A 24,072-nucleotide genomic window follows, 5' to 3' on the forward strand; every position below is an offset into this window, starting at 1 on the left:
ATTTTGAAGCATTTGTCAGCTCAGTGTTCATTCCTTTTTAAGTTTAGAAACATGTTTATTAACAGACATCAATAAAACTATGTTAAGAAGAAACTGGTATAAAAATAGTATTTTATTTATAGACATTTTATTCTGTTGTAGTGATATACATCTCACTGTATGTACATATAAGCTTTGAAATTAGATAGTTGTCTAATTTTATCTTTCCTGTACAAAACTGTTTTGGTTACTCTAGGTCCTGTAAGTTTCCATATACATTAGAGTATATAATATGGGGAAGTTGTCAATTTTTCTAAAAAAATGTTGAAATTTTGGATTGCAGTGAATAATAGGATCGATTTCAAATGAATTATTAGCATTTTTTTACTCTGCTTTAAAAAAACCCTGAGCATTTTATTTATTATTTTTATGTGTATGGATGTCTGTGCACCACATGCATGAAATACCCATGGAACCCAGAAGAGGGTGCTGGCTCTCCAGAGACGAGAGAGATACGGTCATGGGTGCTGGGAATCAAACCACGTGCTCTTAACTGCTGAGCCATCTCGCCAGCCTCATCACAATTAGAGTATTGAGGCAAGTCCTCTCTCTATAGTCCTGCCTGTCCTGGAGCTCACATTGTAGACCAGGGCAGCCTTGAACTCATGGAGCTCCTGCTGCCCCTGGTAATCAAGTGTTGGGATTAAAGGCAGGCACCTCTGCTTTCCTCTTGTTATTCTAGTTTCCATTGTTATTATTCCCTTCTTATGTAACTGTTTAACCAGCTGTTCCCACTATTTACTGTATTTTTTTAACCTATGCTCTTCACTGTAAGTTTGATTTCTATTTTATGGATCTTATCTATTTAACATGCTCAAATTTCCTTCTAATTTATTGAACACACAGAACACATTCATAGTTTCTAATTCCTCAAAGTGACGATTTTTTGAATATGAAAGTTCCTACCTCATTCTAACATCTGTATGATTTTTATTAGTGTGTGTGTGTGAATTATATAAATAATAGGCCTCACTGTGACATTTTATGTTTGTATTCAATATACTTGGATTATATTAACTTCCTTTATTGTCCCCTCTTGTCTCCTCTCCGCAGGTCCCCTTTGTCTTCTCAAATAATCTGGGCTGGGTTTGGTAGTTACAGGCTACATTTTTCTGCTTCTTTGCCTGCCTGGTGGTTTTAAAAGCCAACCTTCAGATTTCCTGAATTTTACCTTTTAGGAGCTTTATATATATATAACTTTAAGACGATGTTTGAGTGTTTCCGAGCTTACTGTCTGCATTGTGGTTAGGTTATATGGAAACCTTAGCTCTTTAGGGGTCTTGTACCTAGAGAAATCAAGAACAAGATTTGGGTTGGGACTTATTTTGCCCACCTGAGGTAAAACAATATTCTAATTGACACCTATGAGTTATGAGGTTTTCCAGGCTGGTTAGAAGGACAATGGCCCCATGTGAACTCTGAACACTGTTTCTCCTAATCTTCAGGCTTGCCGCTCAGTCCCTGCCACTCTTGCTGGATTCTGAACAGCAGTGCGCTCTGCCAGTCCCTAGGACTGCTGTCTCCTGTTCTTTGTCTGACACTGCTTCTCCCCCAAAGAAGAAGGAATATGGCCACTGTCACTCTTCCACTACAACAGAAGCCCTTAAAAACGTGTTTCTTTTCATGTTTTGTTATGCTAGTGCTTTCTTTTCACTTGTTTCCATAAGAAATTGTATCTCAAAGCTGAAGGCTTTTCAAGACAGATGAAGTTAGTTATAAAAGTCTAGAAGCAGCTGATAATTTAGTATAATTCTTTCAAGTATTTTTCAGAAAGTCATGTATATTCTTAAAAAAGATTTATTTTTATTTTATGTGTATATGTGAGTGTCTGCAAGTATGTATCTGCACCATGTGCATGCCTTGTGCCTAAGAGAGTAGAAGAGAACGTCAGGTCTCCTGGAGCTGGAGTAATAGACAGTTGTGTGTAGTGTGGTTTACCTTATGTGCCTGGCCCTTTAATAATTCTTAGGTGTCAGAACTGCTTGATCCTATGACCTTCAGTGTTAGTTGCCTCTTGGATTTTTGGGGACAGGATAGGTTGTACAAAAGCTAGCTGAGGCAGAGAAAGTGGATTGGGCTAGCAGAGTAAGAAGAGAAGACAGTTGGTGCAGAAGATATTGTTAGAGATAGTTGAGTTGGGAGAAGCTGAGCTGAGCAGAGGCTAGAACTGTTGTTTGGAGCTGTTAGTACTGGGAAAACTGGGAGAAAGAACTGTTAAAGCAGACTGCTGGGGAACAGAGGGAGGAACAGTTGGGAGAAACATTTAGAGGTGCGGGCTAGAAACTGGGAGGCGGGCTGGCCAGGAGTTAAGAGGCCTGGTTACTGTTCTAAAACAGCTAGCCACTTTATCATTGTGAGCTGCCATGTGGGTGCTGGGAGCTGAACCCACGTCCTGTGCACAGAAGTGAACGCTCAACCCTCACATGTAGGCTGACCTCTGCTTTCCGCTGCTGTGTCCTTATGTCTTTGCGCACACAGTGCAGATGCCTGTACAGAACACTCCGCTGTGCTGACCTCTCACTGACCCCTCCTTATCTTTCTGTGTGCTCAATCTGCCCAGAGATGGACTTAACTTACTCTTCTTATTTTCTCCACAGGCTGTAATTTTAAAAATACTTTAAAATTTCTGTGAAAGCTGTAATTTGTATATTTTCTAAACTTTCACTTAAAGCTTAACTATTTTTAAAAAAATATGGTATAAATAAAGCAATGCATTCTTTGTGTGCATCTTCTATATGTAACTCAAACTTCGGTAAATAACTTAGATCTTTCCTTCATTTATGATTCCTGAGGGTACGTTTTTGTTTTTGACATTATTTTCATGTTAATGTGGGTGATTTTTCATAACTTCTACATTTAAAATTTTCTTTGCTTACAGTCTTTTTGTGTTTGATGTATTGTTAACTTTATATGTGATAAAATAATTTGAGAAAAAAGGTGGATCCCAAAGGATAAAAGATTACAAAATACTCTGGATGATATTTTATAGGATTAAAATAAGCAAATAAGAGAACCCAAGTACATCACAATACTGTTTACTTTTTTATTTTTTTGAGATAGGGTCTTTTATATAAGCCAGACTGACTTTGTAAGACATATGTGGTTTAGAATGACCTTCCTTCTGGTCCTGCTTCCACCTCCCAAGTGCTAGGACTATGAGTCTGCCTGGTTCACACAACACCAGGGTCTCGTATATACTATTACCAACTGTGCTGCCGCCTCAGCCCGGTTGCCTACTTGCTCTAAACAATGTGTGTGTCTGAGCAGTTGCCTTTGTTTTTGTTGTTTTAGTGCTGACCTTTTATACTATCACCTAAAAATATTTTTAACCATTTATTTTAGGTTTTGCCCCATATATGGATATATACTGTGTGTGTTCCTGGTGCCAGTGGAGTCCAGAAGAGGGCCCTGGATCCCCTGGAACTGGAGTTACAGGTGGGTTTACAGCATCTGGTGCTGGGAACCAAACCTGGGTCCTCCAGAAGAGCAGCCAGTGCTCTTAACCACTGAGCAATCTGTCTAGGTCCCTGTCCCCAGTTTTAAAATAATTTTCAAAGAGAATTTTAAAAAGTAGTTTTCAAATTCAAAGTGGAACTGAATGGAAGGTTCAGAACCCCTTCACTCTCCGCCATTTCATATCTCCAGCTTTCCAGTCTTCACCTTCTCCCCCACAGCATGGGACACTGTTACAGCTGACTGCCTACCCTGACACAGCTATGTATGCAGAGTCCAATAGGAAGAAGCTGGCCATAGAGAATCTGACGGAGAGGTGCAACTCTGGTCTCAGTGTGTCAAATTTACTGGCAACAGAAACAGAAGCATGAAGCGGACTCAGAAAAGCCCTTGCACCTGTGACTCCTTATGTTACCGTAACCTCCCCCTCCCCCCTCCCTCCCCTCATTGTCTTGCCCCGCCCTCCTTCCGCTGTCCCCACACTGCTCTGTCAGCCCTCACTCCATCTCTTCTGGAACTTGGATTCCCATCAACCTCAGACCTGGTTTCAAAGCCCCGGAAGCTGGCTGCTGTCATGCTGGGGCTCTTTTACAATCTAGAGAATAGAAATGAACAACTTGCATCTTGAAACATTGTTTGCTATTCAATGAAAGGTTAACACTTTTATAATGTTCTTCCCAAGCAGCTCACCAGAGAACTGAGAACTACCATTTCATTTCACTTTGCAAAGTGATAAAGCTGCCTTCCTCCCAGCGCCCACCTTCTGGGTTTTGCTTATATTATGAATGGTGACTTTACAAAATACCCTACTTTTTATAAAAGTTATTTTTTGGTTAATCACAAAAGCTGGTCTGGAAGAAAGAAAATGTAGATAGCAGATAGAGACCCGACGCTGGGCACATGCTGCCTGCATGTGTCCTCCAGTTGCCTTCTCATGGCATTTGTTTCTAAGCAGCTTTAAAGCTCATGTTTGGTTCATTTATATAATCAAGGGTTTTATTAATTTTTTTTAGGAATTGGTCATTAAATTTGCATAAACATGATGAAGGCATGATAGATTAATCAAGCATGTATTATCCCCACTGCTTTTAGACTCTCAAAGTGATAAAAAATAAAAAGGATCATGGTCTAGGATACAGTAAAAAGTAGTGAAAATAAAAGATTAAAAATAAAGCTTCTATAAATCAGAATAGTTACTGTGGAGGAAGTCAACTTATTCAGCTACCAGTGGTATCATCAATAAGAAGTCTGCGACACTTTGTAAATATTGATTATCCTTATATAAACTATTGAAACAACATTATCCAATGACTGAGTTAATGGATTAAAACCTGCTACCTGAGAAGGACTTCGTTTGAGTAGATTTCACAGGGATCCAGGAGAGAAATATAAGTGAATTTGCTCTGTACATAAAATTAAAAGTTTGAGTCAGAAATCTTTACAAATCCCCTAACTTATTAATCTCAGCCGCCAAGCTGAGGAAAGTGTTAAAGCTCTCAAGCATTCAGTGGTGACCGAGGCTGGAGTCTAAGCTCGACTTTACTACTTATAGCCTTCCTCTTCAGCAGTGACTCAAAGCACGCAACAGAAGCACATGCAGAGCAGGGTGGCCCCTACCGGTGTCAGGAAACAGCAAGTGCACCGCTTACCTGACCCTGGGTACTGGAAGACATTCTGCTGCATCTGCGGACTGATGCCAGTACCAAACTGTCCTCCCATGTTCCCTGCCATGCCTCTGTTCACCATGCTGCTGCGGGTGGCCAAGGATGCCTCAGGGTTTGCTGCCAGTTGAGAGAAAGGGCTGGTAGAAGCAGGTGGGGTTCCTGGATTTGTACCATAGTTTGGTGGGTAGGGGAACTGCTGTGGAGCACCCTGAGGAAGACGGGGGTTCCCCATTTGAACTGGGAGTCCGGATGAAGGAGGGATGTTGTTCCCAAAGCTTTGGTGCCTCATGAGCATGGCTCTTTGCTGCTGGATAATTTGCCTCTGTCGATGCTGCTGACTGTACAGCTCCCGTTGGCGCTGTGCCAACATCTGAGCATTCAGGGGTGGCTACAAAGAAGGAAAGATATCTTACTTATTACAATTATTATAATCATCTACCTGCTTTGGAATGCTTATAGGATAAAGCCCAGTAGCATGAAGCAAAATAAAATGTAGCAAACCAGCATGTTACAAGCAAAGCCAAAATGGAGGATTGCATAAGTAAAATCACAGGAGAAAAATAACTATATTTTATTTATTTTTTAAAATTTATTTCATATGTATATCACATACATGCAGGAGTCTGCTGTGGTCAAAAGAGGGCGTCAGATCCCCTGATACTGAAGTTACCCTTGGTTGTGAGCCACCCTCAGGAAGAGCAGCCAGCACTTTAAACTGAACTGCTGAACCATCTCTCCAGCCCGTTAGTACATTTTATAGGACACAAAGTAGCTAAGAAATGCTAAGATAATACCTATTAGTTGTTTAAACTCAAATTAAAAAAATCAATGTCAAAAAGAACTACATAAGGAAACTCAAAGTAAATATTAAGTAGTTTTGTGATACTGGACAAGAAATCTACTAAGAAGCATAAAGACCTCAGGGAAGCTGGAGAAGCTGCACTTGCTGAGTCCCTAAGGTAGTTACACCTCCATCCATAAATGCACGTCCCTGTTTCTCTACAGAGACACAGCCTCTCCCTTCTTTGCTATCTTCACTGCTACACTCTGTTTAAATTAATAAAGTATGATTGAAAGTGATTTCATAATTATTTTCTGTATTTCTCAAAATTATAATACATAGGTATTATCTTTATGCTTAGGAAAACTTATAAAGGCCACTAAAAGGGGGAAAACTACAAACTGGAAGATTCAATGCCTAAAAATTATCATTTAATTAACTAGAAATAAGATCACTGGGAACTGAACTGAACCGGACCCACAGATCCCTGCACCCAAATCCCATAAGAGAAAGAGCTGGACCCTCAGACAAGCAGACACTTCTGAGAACTCAGAGGAGACAACTACTTTCTGCCCATATTCCTGACCCAAGAGGAAATCACCTAGTGCCATCTGTGCCCTCTGGGCACAGGGACCTAGGAGCAGTCGGCCGCAGCACCCTTTGTGTTTCTGCTTGTGACAAGAGTTGAAATCCAGTCGCCAGGAGTGCCTCCATACCAGAGAGCAGAGCTCTCTGTTCGCAGACCAGGTGAAAGAAAACAGGTCTACAGGAGTGCTGACACACAGGCATACAGGAGGGTCAAGCCACTGTCAGAGACAGCAAGACAAGCTAACACTGGAGACAACCTGATGACAAGAGGCAAGCTCAGGAACCTAAGCAACAGAAACCAAGACTACTTGGCATCATCAGAGCCAAGTTCTCCCACCAAAACAAATACTGGATATCCAAACACACTGGAAAAACAAGACTTAGATTTAAAAATCAGATTTTATGATGATGATGGAGGACTTTAAGAAGTACATAAATAACTCCCTTAAAGAAATACAGGACAACACAAGTAAATAAGTAGAAGCCCTTAAAGAGGAAACACAAAAATCCCTTAAAGAATTAACAGCTTGACAGGTGAAGGAATTGAGCAAAACCATCCAGGATCTAAAAATGGAAATAGAAACAATAAAGAAAGCACAAAGGGAGAGAACCCTGGAGATAGGAAACCTGGAGAAGAGATCAGGAGTCAAAGATGCAAGCATCACCAACAGAAGACAAGAGATAGAAGAGAGAATCTCAGGGGCAGAAGATACCATAGAAAACATCGACACAACTGTCAAAGATAATGTAAAATGCAAAAAGCTCCTAGCCCAAAATATCCAGGAAATCCAGGACACAATGAGAAAATCAAACCTAAGGATAATAGGTATAGAAGAGAGAAAAGACTCCCAACTTAAAGGGCCAGTAAATATCTTCAACAAAATTATAGAAGAAAACTTCCCTAACCTAAAGAAAGAGATGCCCATTAGCATACAAGAAGCCCAAGGAACTCCAAATAGATTGAACCAGAAAAGAAATTCCTCCCATCACATAAGAGTCAAAACACCAAATGCACAAAACAGAGAAAGAATGTTAAAAGCAGTAAGGGAAAAAGGTCAAGTAACATATAAAGGCAGACCTGTAAGTATTACATCAGACTTCTCACCAGAGACTATGAAAAGCAAAAGATCCTGGACAGATGTCATACAGACCCTAAGAAAACACAAATGCCAGGCCAGGTTACTATATCCAGCAAAACTCTCAATTAACATAGATGGAGAAACCAAGACATTCCATGACAAAACCAAGTTTACACAATATCTTTCTACAAATCCAGTCCTACAAACAATAATAAATGGAAAACTTAAACACAAGGGGGGAAACTACACCCTAGAAAAAGCAAGAAAGTAATCTCCTTGCAACGAAACCAAAAAGCAAGAAAGTAATCTCCTTGCAACGAAACCTAAAGAAGAGAGACACACAAACATAATTCCACCTCTAACAATGAAAAAAACAGGAAGCAACAATCACTATTCCTTAATATCTCTCAACATCAATGGACTCAATTCCCTAATAAAAAGATATAGACTAACAGACTGAATATTGTAAAGAGGACCCAGCATTTTGCTGCATACAGGAAACACACCTCGGAGACAAAGACAGACACTACTTCAGAGTAAAAGGCTGGAAAACAACTTTCCAAGCAAATGGTCGGAAGAAGCAAGCTGGAGTAGCCATTCTAATATTAAATAAAATCAACTTTCAACCAAAAGTTATTAAAAAAGATAAGAAAGGACATTTCATATTCATCAAAGGAAAAATCCACCAAGATGAACTCTCAATCTTAAATATCTATGCTCCAAATGCAAGGGTACATACATTCATAAAAGAAACCTTACTAAAGCTCAAAGCATACATTGCACCTCATACAGTAACAGTAGGAGATTTCAATACCCCACTCTCATCAATGGACAGATCATGGAAACATAAATTAAACAGAGACATAGAGAAACTAACAGAAGTTATGAACCAAATGGACTTAACAGATATTTATAGAACATTCTATCCTAAAACAAAAGGATATACCTTCTTCTCAGCACCTCAGTACCTTCTTCAAAATTGACAATATAATCAGCCACAAAACAGGCCTCAATAGATACAAGAAGACTGAAATAGTCCCATGCATCCTATCAAATCACCATGCACTAAGGCTGATCTTCAATAACAATAATGACAGAAAGTCCACATATACATGGAAGTTGAACAACACTCTACTAAATAACTTGGTCAAGGAAGAAATAAAGAAAGAAATTAAAGACTTTATAGAATTTAATGAAAATGAAGGCACAACACAGCCAAACTTATGGGACACAATGAAAGCAGTGCTAAGAGGAAAACTCAAAGCCCCAAGTGCCTCCAAAAAGAAACAGGAGAGAGCATACATTAGCAGCTTGACAGCACAGGTAAAATCTCTAGAACAAAAAGAAGCAAACACACCCAAGAGGAGTAGAAGGCAGGAAATAATCAAACTCAGGGCTGAAATCAACCAAGTAGAAACAAAAAGGACTATACAAAGAATCAACAAAACCAGGACCTGGTTCTTTGAGAAAATCAACAAGATAGATACACCCTTAGCCAGACTAACCAGAGGGCACAGAGAGTATATCCAAATTAACAAAATAAGATATGAAAAGGGAGACATAACAACAGAATCTGAGGAAATAAAAAAAAATCACCGGATCTTACTTCAAAAGCCTATATTCAATAAAACTGGGAAATCTGGAGGAAATGGACAATTTTATAGACAAATACCAGGTACCAAAGTTAAATCAGGAACAGATAACAGCCCCATACATAACTCTAAAGAAATAGAAGCAGTTATTAAAAGTCTCCCAACCAAAAAGAACCCAGGACTGGATGGGTTTAGTGCACAATTCTAGCAGACCTTCCTAGAAGGCCTCACACCAATACTATCCAAACTATTCCACAAAATAGAAACATATGGAGCACTACTAAATTCCTTCTATGAAGCCACAATTACACTTATACCTAAACCACACAAAGACCCAACAAAGAAAGAGAACTTCAGACCAATTTCCCTCGTGAATATCAATGGAAAAATACTCAATAAAATTCTTGCAAACCGAATGCAAGAACACATCAAAACAATCATCCATCATGATCAAGTAGGCTTCATCCCAGGCATTCAGGGATGGTTTAATATATGGAAATCCATCAACGTAACCCACTATATAAACAAAGTCAAAGAAAAAAAACCCACATGATCATTTCATCAGATGCTGAGAAAGCATTTGACAAAATTCAAAACCCCTTCATGATAAAAGTCCTGGAAAGATCAGGAATTTAGGGCCCATCTCTAAACATAGTAAAAGCCAAAGACAGCAAACCAGTAACTAACATCAAACTAAATGGAGAGAAACTTGAAGCTGAAATCAGGGACTAGACAAGGCTGCCCACTCTCTCCCTACTTATTCAATATAGTACTTGAAGTCCTAGCCAGAGAAATCAGACAACAAAAGGAGGTCAAAGGGATACAAATTGGAAAGGAAGAAGTCAAAATATCACTATTTGCAGAGGATATGATAGTATACTTAACTGACCCCAAAAGTTCCACCAGAGAACTCCTAAGCCTGATAAACAACTTCAGCAAAGTCGTTGGATAAAAAATTAATTCAAACAAATCAGTAGCCTTCCTCTACTTAAAGGATAAACAGGCTAAGAGGGGGAAATGACATCCTTCATAATAGTCACAAATAATATAAAATACCTTGGTGTGACTCTAACCAAGCAAGTGAAAGATCTGTATGACAAGAACTTCAAGTCCCCAAAGAAAGAAGTTGAAAAAGATCTCAGAAAATGGAAAGACCTTCCATGCTCATGGATTGGCAGGATTAATATAGTAAAAAAGGCCATCTTGCCGAAAGCAATCTACAGATTCAATGCAATCCCCCATCAAAATTCCAACTCAATTCTTCATACATAGAGTTAGAAAGAGCAATTTGCAGATTAATTAGGAAAAGCAAAAAAACCCAGGATAGTGAAAACTATTCACAGCAATAAAAGAACTTCTGGGGGGAATTCCCATCTCTGTCCTCAAGCTGTATTATAGAGAAATAGTGATAAAAACTGTTTGGTTTTGGTACAGAGAGAGACAGGCAGGTAGATCAGTGGTATATAATTGAAGACCCAGAAATGAACCCACACACCTATAGTCACTTGATTTTTGACAAAGGAGCCAAAACCATCCAATGCAAAAAAGATAGCATTTTCAGCAAATGGTGCTGGTTCAATTAGAGGTCAGCATGTTAAGAATGCAAATGGATCCATTCTTATCACCCTGTACAAAGCTTAAGTCCAAGTGGATCAAGGACCTCCACATAAAACAAGATGCACTCAAATTAAGAGAAGAAAAAGTGGGGATATTTTAATATTTTTGCTTCAACAACTTAAGCCAAGTTGATATAAATATTTAAGAGGTAAGAACTGTAAAAATAAGCTGAAGAGATGGTTCAGTGGATAAGAGTTCTGGCTGCTCTTCCAGAGATCCCAAGTTCAGTTCCCAGTACTTTTATGGTGCCTCATGACTGTCTGATCTCTAACAGGATCCTATGTCTTCTTATGGTGTGCAGGTGTACATGCAGCCAAAGCATAGCCATATATAGAAAGTATATAAGTAAGTCTTTTAAACAGAGCAAAACAATAGGGGCTGGTGAGGGCTTTGTGGTTAAGGGCACTGGACTAGTGGACCCAGGTTCAATTCCCAGCACCCACATGACAGCTCACAACTGACTGTAACTGTAGTATCGAGGGAGTCTGACCTCCTTTTCTGACCTCCATGGGCACTACTTGTACATGGTCCACAGACATCGGTGACGGCAGAATACACATATACATAAAATAAAAATAAAGAATCAAAAAAATAAAACACTCAAAATAAATCTTGAAAATCTCTTCATGAAATGGACCTTAATAAACTTGGGACAAATACAGGAAGCTACCATTAATCAAAGGGATAAAGTTCTTCTTGAAAACAGATCTAAAAAAACAGATCCGAGCAGTGGAAGTACCTTTAATCCCAGCACTGAGGAAGCAGAGGAAGGCAGATCCCTGTGAGCTTCAGAACAGCCAGGGCTACAGAGAAAAACCATGTCTTGAAAAACAAAACAAAACCAGATGTGAGCATCTTCACGAGTCCATATTTGAGTTTCTTGATCTTTTAAAAGTAGTAAACCTCAGTGTCGAATCCCATGTAGGAGTAACTAAGTTATAAGGAAATCAGACTCCACTTTAGCAAGCCACACGATTTCTGTCAGAGAACCATATTTCATTTTTCCCAAAGAGGACAGCATGTAGTTGGCAGATTTCATTTTAAAGGACCTGTGCATATGCTTCATCAATGCCTGTGCTGAAACAGCACCTTCCAAAGAAGGCTTTACTGATGTGCCATGTTGCTTTTCAAGTGACAAGTGAGAGGTGACTTCAGGCTGATCTGACTACCTCACTAGCGTAAGCCACTGCCCATGATGCCTAAGGTAGTATTGTGCTGCGTAATGATCTAAAATAGCTGTTTCCATTTACTTCTCTTGTGATCTTATTTGTTTTGTTTTGTTTTATCATGTACCTGTACATACTACACAGGATTGTTATGGGAATTTTATTTTATTTTATTTGTAGTTTTTTTGTTTGTTAGTTTACATTTCAAATGTTATTTTCTTTCCCAGTTTCTGGGACATAAGCCCCCTATCCCATCTCCTTCCCCTTCTTCTATGAAGGTGTTCCCCTCCCTATCCACACCCCCCCTCCCCCTGCCCAACATTCCCCTACACTGGGAGTCCATCCTTGGCAGGACCGAGGGCTTCTCCATCCATTGATGCCCAATAAAGCCATCCTCTGCTACATATGCAGTTGGAGCCCTGGGTCAGTTCATGTGTACTCTTTGGGTAGTGGTTTAGTCCCTGAGAGCTCTGGTTGGTTGGCATTGTTGTTCTTATGGGGTTGCGAACCCCTTCAGCTCTTTCAATCCTTTCTCTAACTCCTCCAGTGGGGATCCCATTCTCAGTACAAATGCCTCTGTATGTGACATGCTCTAGCTGTGCCTCTCAGGAGACATCTACATCCAGCTCCTGTCAGCATGTACTTCTTAGTCTCATCAATCTTATCTAGTTTGATGGCTGTATATATGTGGGCCACATGTAGGGCAGGCTGTGAATGGCCATTCCTTCAGTCTCTGCTCCAAACTTTGCCTCCATATCCCCTCCTATGAATATTTTCTTTCCCAGTTTCTTGGACATAAGCTCCCCTATCCCATCCTATGAATATTTTTGTTCCCCCTTTTAAGTAGAACTGAAGCATCCACACTTTGGTCGTCCTTCTTCTTGACCTTCATGTGGTCTGTGGATTGTATTTTGGGTAATTCGAGCTTTCGGGCTAATATCCACTTTAAAAAAAGACTTACTTATATACTTTCTGTATATGGCTATGCTTTGGCTGCATGTACACCTGCACACCATAAGAGGATATAGGATCCTGTTAGAGATCAGACAGTCATGAGGCACCATAAAAGTACTGGGAACTGAACTTGGGATCTCTGGAAGAGCAGCCAGAACTCTTATCCACTGAACCATCTCTCCAGCTCATTTTTACAGTTCTTACCTCTTAAATATTTATATCAACTTGGCTTTAAGTTGTTGAAGCAAAAACATTAAAATATATATGGAAGTGAATGCTAGATCTCATTCAGAAGGACGGCCAAATTTGTTTGTTTTTCATTTGTTTGTTTTGGTGTATATGTGTATGTGTGTGTGTGTGTGTGTGTGTGTGTGTGTGTGTGTGTGTGTGTGTGTGTGTGTGTTGGAGTATGGTTTTGCCACATATCCCAGACTGGTCTTAGACTTGGGATCCTCCTGCTTCAGCTTCCTAAATGCTGGGATTGCACACCAGAATTCCTCCGGTTTAAAATGTTTGTTGTCTTACTGCACATGTGTGTGCATACATACATGCCACACTGCATATGCAGCCGTCAGAACACAGATGAGGCAAGTCCACTCCGTACCATCTTATCCAGTTATGATTAAGTGTAAAATTCCACGACTCTGGTTTATAGCAATAGTTTTGTAATAAACACCTAGAAAGTGCTGCTGTTTCTGCTCACCAGGGTCATAGTTTCTCCTGACCGTCCAGTATCATGAAACAATGACAGAAAGAGTAAAAAGAAGCGCCGCTCTCTGGCGTTAGACGAGCTATGAGACAGCGTCACGAGTAGGCTAACTCACTCCACAAGCAATGCACACCGGAGGATCATTTACAGCTGAGCTCTCAGGCATCCCAGCAACACTCAAGTCAACACTCAGACACAGCGCTTGGCCTGGAGGAGCTCTACCAACGTCTGGCTTCTGCTCACCTGAGGTGTTATCTGCTGCTGCATGCCTGACCTCATGTTCATGCCAACAGGAGCATTTGCTGCAAACTGGTTCAAGATAGCTTGCCGGTTTTGGTGCATCAACTAAGGGAAATGGAGACAAGGAAGAATCACTTTTACAGCTAAACATGGCATGGCCTTATAAAGTAACACAGACTTTACTGATTATTGAAAAGTTTTAGTAGTGAGGCTTACGAACATCTCCCATTCAATTTGCCAAAGGGCTAATAACTCCCACTCCTTATCAGATAATCATTGCTTTTGGAACATTTAAAGGTAGGATATACACGTAAATATACACATACAATATCAGTGTGCTTCTGAAAGCATGGGAATAGTTACTTCAGGAAAGTATGATATTACAGGAAAAGAAACAACTTTAGGTCTTATAATACTGGGATGGAGCAGGTTTGAAGTAAGGACTGTGAGGGAGGCTGGGGACAGGGGTACACGGAAGCCAAGGCCTGACGGCACTCCCACTGCATCTGAAACTAGACTTGGGGAACATCCAACATGATCTCACTAGCCAGAGAGAATTACGTAAGAAACAAATGTGCTCTGAGAAAATGGATTATTTATTTAACTAGAAGAAGTAATCACTTTAGACCCACATTTCCCAAATTGCTGTTCCAAAGCACATTGTTCTGTGGGACATTAATAGATGTGCCAGGAAAATAGCGAACTGTGCTGTAGGAAGTACTGGGAGTGAGGCTTACATAAGGTGAGACAGCCATTTACTGCAGTAACGTTGTGCGCTTTTAACTGGCCGCAGCACACTGTGCATCTATCTCCGAGAAGGGGCAGCCTACGATTCGTTCATCACAAACCTTTCTTCTTCTTATTTACAGCCATCAATTTGATCTCCAAGAATAACCTGTGGGATGCTGGTTTGGAAGGCCAGTCTGGATCAAGCTACTGTTACAGGGCTATGTGTCCCTTTACTTTATCAGACAACAATAAAGTCACCTGGAAGATTTTACTGTAAATAACCTGTGGATTACATTCTTAAATTTCCTCAAATAATCTGATAGCAGTAACAATAACGTCAACACTACATTATTCTGTTGTTGTATTACTGTTGTCGCAGTGATGGGGACTGGTCCTCACAGGTGCTTCGGGAGCACTCCTCCCCTGAGCTATACTGTGGTCTACTATGGTACCCAGATTGATTTTAAACTGTTGGCGCTGATGATCCTTCTGCACTGGTTTTCTGAGTAGTGGGTAATGCAGGCATATGCCATGAAATTCAGCTCTGTGCTACTTGATGTTCATAAATTATAAATTATACAAATGGATAATTATGGATATGTTTTATTGAACTCTATGTAAGGAGATAGCCTATTAGTGTCACATACACACACACACACACACACACACACACACACACACTCACGCAAACCCAAAGCCCTGTGAGCAGTGATTAAGTTTCTTATTGCCTAACGGCTTACCTCTGAATTCTGGATTTATTTATTTTCTGACTCCCAGAAGATCAGAAACAAAACAAAACAAAACAGACTTTGTGGAAAAATTAATACAATATAAATGATAAAGTAAAAATCCGAAGCTTTGTGGAATAAGATAAAACATTCACAATCATTTAAAAATAAAGGGATTCCTGGTACCCAAGCCTATGTATGCAGAACTCTCAGAAGACTATGGACATGACACATATATACCAACATTTTGTCTCCTGAGCGGTAAATACTCCCGCTGTGAACAAGCGTCTAAGAGATGTAAAGGAAGCAGAGCAAAGACATTCCCTCTGCAGCCCCTCACGTCTGTGTAATCTTCACAGCTATGCCCATCAGCCCTGTGCCACTTTTGGAACGACTTGAAGGAAACTCAGCTTTTTTCCTGAACTGAATATGAAGCAGTTTCGTGAATTCGGGGACCTAACCTCATTCCTTGCTGGGCCTTGCTCACTGAACCTTTAACCTGAGGCCACAGCTCCTTAATTGCAGCTGTGAGTTGAGCATATAAGCACATCTCTTCTCTTCTGACTTAGCATTCAGCACACACTGCTTGCGATGTGATCCAATGTCTCTGGCAGACAGTGGGTTCTGACTCTTGGTTGGTTGATGAGGGAGAATTCTGAGTTTGAGGATAGCATGGGCAATACGGTAGTTCTCATTAAAGGCTACAATATACCAGGCACTGCACTAAGAGTGTTACAGTCTCTTACTGATGCACATGCTTCTTTATGAGGTAAAGGAATTTATCTGACTAGTTTTGCAGTCGGAATCCATTACTCTTATAGCCATTAAGCCACGAGACCCTTCCTTTTTCTAGGATGCGTGGGTTGAAGACAGGGTTGTGAGAATGTTGGAAATGCCCTCTACCATTGTCCTAGCTTTCTAGTGTATCTTCTTATTTAGTTTTCTTCCTGAGTTAATGCTGCTCTAACCAATTTCTTCAAATGCTTTTCTAGAAACTCAAAGAAATACACAAGTATAGTTGAAAACCTGGTAACAAGCAGCGGCAGCCTCCAGGCCAGTCAGAGGCTCAGAGCTGGTGTGTTACACCATCTGCTCATGGCCGTCTGTTCCTAATACCATCTTAAATGGTTACAGCACCACACAGATTCATTTCTTGTCTGAGAGGTTTAACTCCCAGACCTCCAATATGTATCCTTTCTCTTATTCATATTATCACCAGATTTCAATTTGACCAACTTCAAATAACATACATTTTATTTTTTCTTAACAACCCAATTGGATTTATTTTTTTTTCAGTAAATCCAATTTATAAACTAAGTTACAGTTCTCTTTATTAATTTAGTAATTACATGATATCTAATCTAAAACTTGTTTGTATCTCAAAGCACAAAGTCTATATTCCTTTTAAGCTGTAGGTTTCAAAGTGCTCTGCTGCAATCAGCATTCCTTAGTGAAAGGGTCGCTTCCTCGTATCCTAGCAGACCCAGGATGGCTGTTGGATCTTTCACTGAGATCTGGAAATGGAGTGGACACTTTTGGCGTAGTGACTGTGCTGTCATGGAGCACTCTGGCACAAACCTTGGGGAAGAATGAGCCCCAGAGGACAGCACTCACCTGCTGCTGCCCCTGTAGCCGCTGCTGCAGCTGCAGCCGAAGCTGGTTGGGTGCAGCTGGAGGTCTATTTAGAGTCTGCCGGGGTTGCATGCCCATGTTGGGTGAAAAGGTTCCTCGAGGAGGTGTTACTTGAACCGGCATAGTACCCAGTGAAGGCTTCTGTCGGACCATGCCTTGGAAAGGGCCAGAGAGACCGGCGGTGGGAGAAGGAGACGAGTATGGCTGGGGATAGAGGGTGGGCCTGTCTTCCATCATCAAAGGTGGTGTTGCTTGCTGTGGTGGAAATCTCTCAGATAATACATCTAATCCACCTCCCTGTAAGGAAAGAAGCCACAACAATGTATATATAAACAAAGTTCTGGCAACCCATGTGTGTCTATAGAAATTTGTATGTGGGAGAAGTCATCTCTAGCAGGACTTAGAATTCTGAATTCATGCTCTTCAGAAGCTCGTCACCCAAAGGAACCACTGCTTAGAAATCACTCTGGTGGCCACCCAGGCACCGTCTGAACAAGCACCTGTACAAGTTTGTCAATCCCCAGCGCTCTGTCTAGCTCGGCCAGCTCCGTCTCATCTTTGCCACTGAGGAAAGACACCAGTTGTTCCAGAAGGGCCTTCTCATCATTTCTTCCTTCTACTGTTGTTGGTGGACAGAGGAGCTCATCCAACTGTGAGCTAATACATTGGCTATGGGAGCAGAAGGTGAGAAAGGCAGGAGAAAATGATTCAATTTTAAGAATGTAAACACATATACATACATATATGCACAAATCTGGTTTTAGCAAGTTCTGTTACGATGTTGGCAATGAGTTCTAGTACAATGAAATGCCCTACAATCAGTGTGCAGAGATCCAAAGAACATGTTTTGGATGCATTTGCATTGTGTCTGTGTGGGCCTGGGTATATACTCTCCTATGTGCTCAGGAGAAGCCAGTGGCTGATGTTAAGATGCCTTCCTCTGTAGCTCTTCACTTTAGCTTCTGAGCTCACCAATTGGCTAAACTGGCTGGGCGCCCAGCGCCTCTCACCTATGCCTCCCAGACCTGGGATTATAGATACATGTTGGCACACTTGTATCTACTGATTTCTGGAAATCTAAACTCAGGTCCTCAAACCTATACAAAAGTGTCTACCTGCTGAGCCACCTTCCTAGGCACAAAACAACAGTTAATGCACAGTTTGACCACAATTTCCATTCTTTTGTCAACTACTGAGAAATTTCCATATTCTTCCTGTTAGCTTAAAGAAAATACCCTGGAAAATGAACTAAATGTAATTGAGAGGAGAAACACTTTTTAAAAGGCGTATATATTCATTTTAAGTGTCTGCATCTGTGCATAAGTATATGTGTGTGCACCATGATTGAGCAGATTTCTGGAGACGTCAGAGAAGGGTGGTGGATCTCCAGGAACTGAGTCACGGGTGTTTGGGAGCCACCTGTTAAAGGTACTGGGTACCAAACCTGGGTTCTCTGAAAGAGCAGAAAGGGCTCCTAACTGCTGGACCAACTCCCTAGCTCTGTAAAGAGTCCTTAATAAAAGTAAAAGCCAAAAAATTCCGCTAATTTATTTTTCAGATTTATTCTTTTCTGTGTGTGTGGGCGGTGTGTGCACGCACAGGCATGTGTGTGCAAGTGTTTGTGTCTGTGTGTTCCTCCCTCCCTCCCTCCCTCTCTTTTCTCTTTCGTTCATCCCCCCTCCCATCCCCCGTTTTCAGGTTGTGGGACTCAGTGTCGGATTTTCATGCTTGTGTGGCGGGCAGCACTTTACCCAGTGAGCCATGTTGCCAGACCTTAAGATTTATTCTTATCCTATTGACTGTATGAATATCATTAAATACTATGACTGAATCACAATCAAAACAGCAAATCTATTTTATGCTTTCAAAATTGAAGAAATTATTTCATAATATAAAGTGACTATTATATACAAAAGAAGTTAAGTTGAAAAACATTAACATGCTAGTAGTTCAGCCAAAAACCCCACCAAATTGCTCACTGAGTAATTCATGTAGTCTAATCCAAGAGGACATTAATTGATGTATAAAATTATATATATAAAATAATAAAATATTATTACATGAGCAATATGACAAAGAATTATTCTTCTGGGAAAAGAAAAGGGAAAGCAGTTCAGAAAGGTTCCTAAATATATTAATTCTTCCCTTGAATGGCATGGATGAGATGTGGTCTGTGCTGTGAAACCCAGAGGCCTGTAAGTTAGGAAATTACAGCCCGCTGAGATGGAACACTGAGCAGATATTTGCTCTCCTTACAGATCTTGCTCTGAACATAGACAAATGGTGGAAAAAATGACCCAGAGCTGAGAGTTGAAGGCAACCTGACTGGCCCAGGAAGGCCGGCTTATCCACAGGGATACATGGGCAGCAAAGCAATACAAGCGGTGGGAGGCAGAACGCGGCGTGCACACCACACCAGTCTGATGGCGATTACAAATAGACCTGCCTGTGGTCGTGCAGTAAACGCTCTGCTCCATCTAAGCTCGACACATCATTTCATGCCTCCCTTTTAATTAAGCACTCATGTTGATTTATAGCTCAAAATTACTGGTGCACACTGAAATCCAGTCTGGGGAGGGTAGTTCTGGTTTAGAAGCTGGTAGCTGACAGTGTATAAAATAGGAAGCATCTTACTTACTCTTCTGGTTTACTCTGATTTATCGCCGTCACAGTATTATTTGCCCATGGAATCTGATCCCCTGCTCCTGGTTGTCCAAACTGGTTATCGATTGCTTCTAATTCTAGTTCAGGCAATCCTGATTGAAGAGAAAAGGCTCACTGTCACAAAGGAAGACAAGGTAGCATTTCACAAGTAATACACTATACAGGAGAGTAGGAGTTCCCTATAAAGTATTACTTATGATACTCAAGATAAAAAAAAAAAAACCAGGCTGGATTATGGGTTTGGAACCAAAGAAAAAAATATACGCACTTTAAAAAAATTATCTGCAGCAGCTTTAAAAAAATTAGTTTATTTCGTGTTTTGCCTGCAAGTATGTCTGTGTACCACATGCACACAGTGCCTGAAGAGGCCAGAAGAGAGCACCAGATCCTCTGGGACTGAACTTACAGATGGTTGTGAGCCACCTATGGGTGCTGGGAACTGAACTCAGGGCCTCTGGAAGGGCGGCCAGTGCTCTCACCACGGAGCCATCCCTCCAGCCCTATGTAGCAGCTCTCTGAAAGTGTTATGGCTATCCGTAAACTACTTACATTAGAGAAGACTAAAATCCCAGACATTCTGGGACTGAGGAGTTAGGTATAGATACTGACAGTGTGCTGTTGAAGAAAGAAGAAGAAAGAAGGTTCCGAGACACTCTATTTGCCTAGATTCTGTCCCTATTAACACATAAAAACTGATAGAAAATTCTAGGAGGCGCTCCTTGTGTATCTTTGTGGTTCACATTAAGTAGCAAGTGAGATTCTTTTTCTGTTTATAATGGTTCTTTGTAATTTCTAAAGTGAATACACTCTAATCCATCATTGTATGGTCAAAATTGTGCTCTTCTCCCCAAATTCATCATGTGGAAATTCTAACATCTAGGACTTCAAAACATGACTAACTGGAGAGAGAATCTTTGATGAGGGTTTTGTTGCAAATAGGCCATTACTGTGACTCCTACTTCACTATAGCTAAAGTTATAGTCTGTATAAGTCAAGAAGGACATCAACAGCACAGAGGGAAGGTGGCATTCTCAAGATAAAGGGAAAAGACTTCAGAAGAAACCTTCCTTTGACACCTTGGATTCCTAGCCTCCGGATTGAGAGAAAAATGTGTGATGCTTTGTTACAGCAGATCTAGCTAACTAAAACAACTTTTTAAAAAGTAAAAGGGCCTTGGAATTTGCTGCTTTTGTGGTCTTAGGGATGGAAGCCAGTGTCCATGAATGCTAGGCACTGAGCTGTATACCCCTTCTAGGCCTTGGAAGTTTTAAGAGGAAATTAAGTAGAATTTCACTTTCTGGCAATGTTGGACACCTGTAATCCTAGCACCCAAGAAGCTGAGGCAGAAGGATTGCCATAAGTTTAAGGTGAGCTGGTGTGTATAATGAGTTCATGGCCAGCCTGAGGTACATAGGTAGATCTGTCTCAAACCAAAACCAAAACCCCAAGTTCTGCATTTTAATTATGAATGAGTAGATTTGAGGACGTCTAAAAATATACAAAACGCACGAGGTTTATTTTTAACATTAAAATATCTTAACCACACATTTACTTTCGTTGTTTTCAGTGTATTTGTGATTATATGTGCATGTGTGTATATACATACTCAACTCTGTAGGACGGGAGCTCAGAGGTTGACTTTGGGTGTCTCCACTATCCCTCCTACCTCCGTCATTTTTAATAAAAAAAAGTGCATGAGTGTTTTGACTATGCATATGTCTCAGTACTGAGTGTGCTCTCAGTTCAGAGGCCAGAAGAAGGGGCCAGATTCCCTGGGATGGGAGTCACAGACACTCGTGAGCTGTCGTGTGGTTACTACAAATCAAAGCTCTGGGAGCAGCCCATGCTCGTAATCATCATTATTTAAGATAGCTTCCTCACGACCTGGTGTATCACTTTGCTAGACTGGCTGGTCACAGCCTTCTGTGGATCTATCATCTTCTCTCTGGCACCAGATCTGGGCTCAAGCTCTTTATCTACTGAGCCACACACCCCCCCCAGCCTGATGATGAATTTTTAAAAAGACCTATTTATTTTTATGTATGTGAGTGTTTGGGGAGTTTTATGTATACAGTGATGGTCTGGGGCATAGGCACATATGTCTAAGGCTTTAGTCCCTAGTTAGTAGAACTCTTTTGGAAGAATTAGGAGGTGTGGTCTTGTTAGAGAAGGTATATTAATGGGGGTGGGCTTTGAGGTTTCAAAGGCCCAGTCTTCACCCCCTCCTCTCTCTGCTTGCTGCCTGCACATCAGAATGTAAAGCTCTCAGCTAATGTTCCAGTGCCATGTCTGTTTGCTTCCTGCCATCACAGTCATTGACTTACCCTCCAAAACTGTAGATAACCCTTAATTAAATGTTTCCTTTGGTAAGATTTGCCTTGGACATCATGTCTCTCCATAGCAACAGGATAGTAACTGAGACACACGATTAGAGTATGCACCTGGTGCCCTTGGAGGCCAGAAAAGGGCACCATATCTTATAGAACTGGAGTTACTTATGGTTGTGAGCTGACATGTAAGTGCTAGGACTGAGCCTGGGTGTTTTGCAAGAACAACAAGTGCTCTTAACTGCAGAGGCAACTGTCCAGCCTGACACTTCCTTTATATAAATGCATGCAACTATAACTTTTAATTAAACTTAAGTCCAACTGGGGCAAAGGGTATAAAAATCAAGTCCTGTAGGATTCCGAAAGATCTAACAAACAATACAACTAAAACAGTGCCGGGAAATTCCCTCTTGAGTTCTCTCGGGAGCCGTCAGGTTGGCAGTCACAGGCTTCCTAAGGCTGCCTGGCTGCTCTGCTCACCAACCATTTAAGAAATGCAGCCCAGAAAAAGTTAATCATTTCATCTTGACAAGATGTACACGGCTCTTACTATCACCGCCAAGTACTGCAGTAAGAGGCTACCTAACTGATGTTAGGACACAGCATCTTATTTTACTGGTTTTGATGGAAAATGCTAAGAGAATAAGCTAGATAAAATATTGTCAAAATAGCTAGACATGGTGGCATATGCCTATGAGAAGCTAAGGCCAGCCTGCCTTGTCTCAAATTAAAAAATATAAAACTAAACCCCCAAAAGAATGGAGAGAGATTCATGTGTTAAGTCTGATGTCCAGGCAAACATGCATAAATAAAAACAAACCACAATAAAACCTACAACCAAAATCACTTTGGTTCACTTAAAAGTTTTGTTTATATAGGTTGGATGGTTAAAGGAAGTCTGTCCAGGATGACTTCAACCTTTAGACTTCTTTCAGAATGCCAGAAGAAAGTCCTTAGAAGCTAGGAAATACACAAGTTTTCTGTTTGTTGTGGGGGGGGGTCCCCTATTTTTAGTCATGCTTGTTTTCTCACCACAGACAAAAATGAGTATATGTATTGCATGTATGTGTGTACATATATTCTATGTGTGTGTGTTTGTGTGCATGTGAGTGTGTGTGTAAGTAAAACAGAACGAAGGTTATTTTTGGAGAGAGGCAGCTAAAGTGGAGTTAAAAAAAGGAGCCCCCAAAGATAGCTAATAGAGCCTCTGCATATACACACATAATGCTATTCTTTCAGATGACGATTTGCTATGCCCATGACTCCTGGGCTCCAGTCATTCAGGCTGTCCTCCACCATCAGCTCAGCATTCATTTCATCAATTTAAATCTAGCCAAAGAGAAACTCTGTATCCTCACTAGCTAGAGTGAATGCAGAAAAAGGTTATTAAATAATTTAACAACTTTCTGCACTGCAGGGAGACAGATCTTCTTTCAGGAGGTGGCTTCTGCCCAAGTTACTATCTCCAATGGCTGACCCAACAACTTCCCATTCTCACATTCACAGCTAATCTTTCTCAGCTGCTGAAAAGAAAACTTCTGGCTCAGTTTGTTGTATCTGGCTGTAACTGTGCATGGCAGTTAGAGTGTCACTGTTGTCTTTTATTCATTAAGTAAATAAGGGCTGATTTCTTTAGTAAATAAAACTCCCATAAATTAGTAAGAACCCAATAACCAAGTAGATAAATGGTCAGAGATCATAAAGAGATCATGTAAAATCACTGAAAATGGTCAACTTAACTCTGAGTAAAATAATACAGTTTGAAATTATATTGTGAAAACAAAAATCCATCATATTTATAATGATGAGTAAACACAATTCAAAGTTCTGCAAAAGATATGCAGAAATAGGACCATCAGAAGTATGCTCTGTGAGAAGGATCTTGTATTACTATCTACGTATCAGTCCTCTGATCCAGACACTTATAGTTAGAATTTGTACTTCATATATGACCTCATAAGTAATAACTGTCTCCAACATAGGTTCCTCATTAGAGCTCTGTAATAGTAAAAGATACCAATCACCTCTCAGAAACCTTAATCCTCATACAGATACCAAACAGTGCAAATTGGGAACAGCAAGCCATCCAAGGAAAAGGTTAATGTACAAA

At 40.6% G+C, this 24,072-nt stretch overlaps 1 protein-coding gene across 8 annotated transcripts in view; it reads right to left on the reverse strand.

Annotated features, from left to right (window-relative positions):
* The window catches only part of Ncoa1 (nuclear receptor coactivator 1), a 243,930-nt gene that overhangs the window by 15,774 nt on the left and 204,084 nt on the right, over positions 1–24,072 (reverse strand). For all 8 annotated transcript variants that reach the window (XM_087553090.1, XM_087553088.1, XM_087553093.1 and 5 more), the window contains exons 14-18: positions 19,610–19,727; positions 17,472–17,640; positions 16,954–17,268; positions 13,886–13,987; positions 5,142–5,544 (exon numbers count right to left, since the gene is read on the reverse strand). In XM_087553090.1, the coding sequence (XP_087409216.1) occupies positions 5,142–5,544; positions 13,886–13,987; positions 16,954–17,268; positions 17,472–17,640; positions 19,610–19,727 (1,107 nt within the window). The remainder of the gene's footprint in view (positions 1–5,141; positions 5,545–13,885; positions 13,988–16,953; positions 17,269–17,471; positions 17,641–19,609; positions 19,728–24,072) is intronic.

This window comes from Rattus norvegicus, chromosome 6 (genome assembly GCF_021556685.1).
Source record: "Rattus norvegicus strain SHRSP/BbbUtx chromosome 6, alternate assembly SHRSP_T2T, whole genome shotgun sequence".
NCBI lineage: Eukaryota > Metazoa > Chordata > Mammalia > Rodentia > Muridae > Rattus > Rattus norvegicus.